General features: G+C 41.5%; 1 protein-coding gene across 1 annotated transcript; it reads left to right on the forward strand.

The window, feature by feature from the left end:
• Positions 1-426: 426 nt before the first annotated feature.
• LOC112461072 (putative nuclease HARBI1) lies at positions 427-1,647 on the forward strand. The gene is made up of 3 exons (XM_025026145.1): positions 427-971; positions 1,043-1,280; positions 1,427-1,647. The coding sequence occupies exons 1-3, from the start codon at positions 859-861 to the stop codon at positions 1,628-1,630; spliced, it is 555 nt and encodes a 184-aa protein (XP_024881913.1). The 5' UTR covers positions 427-858; the 3' UTR covers positions 1,631-1,647.
• Positions 1,648-2,090: the final 443 nt, after the last annotated feature.

A 2,090-nucleotide genomic window follows, 5' to 3' on the forward strand; every position in this document is an offset into this window, starting at 1 on the left:
AAAAGATTTTTAAACCATTTTAAAATATTTCTAAAACCAGGACTTCCGTTTCCGGTACGATAGAGTGTGACACGTGGTGGTTAGACGAGCTCATTTTGGTAGTGTGTGAGAGATTAGGAGAGGTCTGGTGGAGGTGTGCATATAGGGGGGAGAGAGTGGACGAGCGAGAGTGCGCGAGGAAGTGGAAGGAGGTCGTGAAATGGAGGGATAGAGGGAAAAAAGGGTGCGAAAAGCGTGCGTGAGAGCAGGACGGGCAGGGAGCACGCGAAGCGTAGAGAGGGAAAGCGTTGAAAGAAGAACGGCCGCGGGCAGGGAGCACGCGGAGTATAGACGGAGAACAGGGCGGTGAGAGAAGCAGGCTAGTGATATTAGAAGTTGGTAAAAGGTGCCTACTGATGGACGCGGCAAATGCCGCGCGCGGCAGCGCGGCAGTTCAGAAGGAACTAGCTTCTAGGGGCTTCTGATGCTGATGTCGCTTGCCGCGTCTGCCGCGTGAAATACCTCGGCAGGCGCGGTATAACCTGTATAACCTCAATTCCTTAGTACCTCAGTCGCAGTTATCAGAGTTGTCAGTTATCACGTTATCAGTTTAATCAGTAAATAATGTCTGCGAAAATGAAAATTCATGAGTGGTTGCAGTGCATTCATATAATTAACGAACAAAATGCAGAAGCAGACCGACGTGACAAGCTGCTCGGATCATTAGCTTTGTTATTAGCTAGAAAAAAGAAACGGATTAACAAAAAGAAGCGTTTCTGGGTTGCGCCAATTTAAAAAAAACGCTGTGAGTATGGTTTTTACCATGCCTTACTGCCAACACTAAAATTGGAAGATCTGTCGTTCCATAATTATTTTCGGATGTCAACCACGCAATTGGAAGAGTTGTTAGCCATTGTAGGCCCACATATGGAGAAACAATACGTCGTGCGAGAACCGATAGGTGCAGCAGAACGATTGACATTGACATTACGGTAAACATCTCTTGTTTTTACTTTAATTATATCAATGTGAATGTTGCATTACATCAATTATTATGTTTCAGATTTCTGGCAGCTGGTGACTCCATGTCTTCAATGATGTATCAATATTTGATAGGTTTGACGACTGTAAGCAATATTATTGCTACAACGTGCAAGACTATTTGGGAACACCTGTGTCCTTTGGTCCTTCCACCTCGACTATTCGAAGATGACTGGCGGAGGATCGCAGAAGATTTTGAAGATATATGGGACTTTCCGCATTGCATTGGGGCAATCGATGGAAAGCACGTAACCATTCAAGTAAGTTACACTTTTATAACGATTCTTTTGAGGCATTATTCAAATATCGAAAACTATCGGGAAATAAATAGAAAAAAACAATATGAGCGAACTCTAATTTTCTTGCAGTATTTAAAAAACGTGAAATAATCTTTGTGTAATTTCAGTGTCCGGACAATGCTGGCTCCAATTTCTATAACTACAAACACAGTCACAGCATTGTGCTATTAGCTATTTGTGATGCCAATTACGTTTTCCGGTTCGTTGATATTGGTGCATATGGCAGACGAAGTGATGGAGGCATTTTTCGTGAAAGCCGAATGGGTCAACAACTTGATGCAGGGAAAATGAATGTGTACTTTCTGCAATAAAAAAAATATCAATATCATCTGGTTTGTCATTCGAAAGTTCGGTTCCAAGTCATAAATATTTATAAGAATTGAAATAGATAATTTGTTTGCACATGTTACGGTATGTTTGTTTTCCAAAACGTAAAAAAAAATACTTAACCTCCAATCTTAATGATTATAAACAATCATATATATATATATTACTTTTATGATTGCTATCTTAACATTTTTTTATTAAAATCATTATACAAACATAAATATACACTAACCTTTGGAATCTCCACTCCGGCCATCGTTAAATTTCGCTCACTTGTGCGATGCCGCCGATGCCGCAAATGAAGTTGGATTGATCTAACTTCAATGCGGCAACGTAGGAGTAGTTCAGAAGCCCCTAGATTCTAGTTCCTTCTGAACTGCCGCGCTGCCGCGCGCGGCATTTGCCGCGTCCATCAGTAGGCACCTTAACAACTTCCATTGTACA

Source organism: Temnothorax curvispinosus, unplaced genomic scaffold (genome assembly GCF_003070985.1).
Source record: "Temnothorax curvispinosus isolate PA1 unplaced genomic scaffold, ASM307098v1 QBEX01011016.1, whole genome shotgun sequence".
Classification (NCBI taxonomy): domain Eukaryota; kingdom Metazoa; phylum Arthropoda; class Insecta; order Hymenoptera; family Formicidae; genus Temnothorax; species Temnothorax curvispinosus.

Coding starts and splice junctions, on each gene's coding strand:
- LOC112461072 (XM_025026145.1), top strand. CDS start 859: ATGTCAACCACGCAATTGGAAGAGTTGTTAGCCATTGTAGGCCCACAT. Junction 972..1,042: donor CGATTGACATTGACATTACG/GTAAACATCTCT, acceptor ATTATGTTTCAG/ATTTCTGGCAGCTGGTGACT. Junction 1,281..1,426: donor GAAAGCACGTAACCATTCAA/GTAAGTTACACT, acceptor GTGTAATTTCAG/TGTCCGGACAATGCTGGCTC.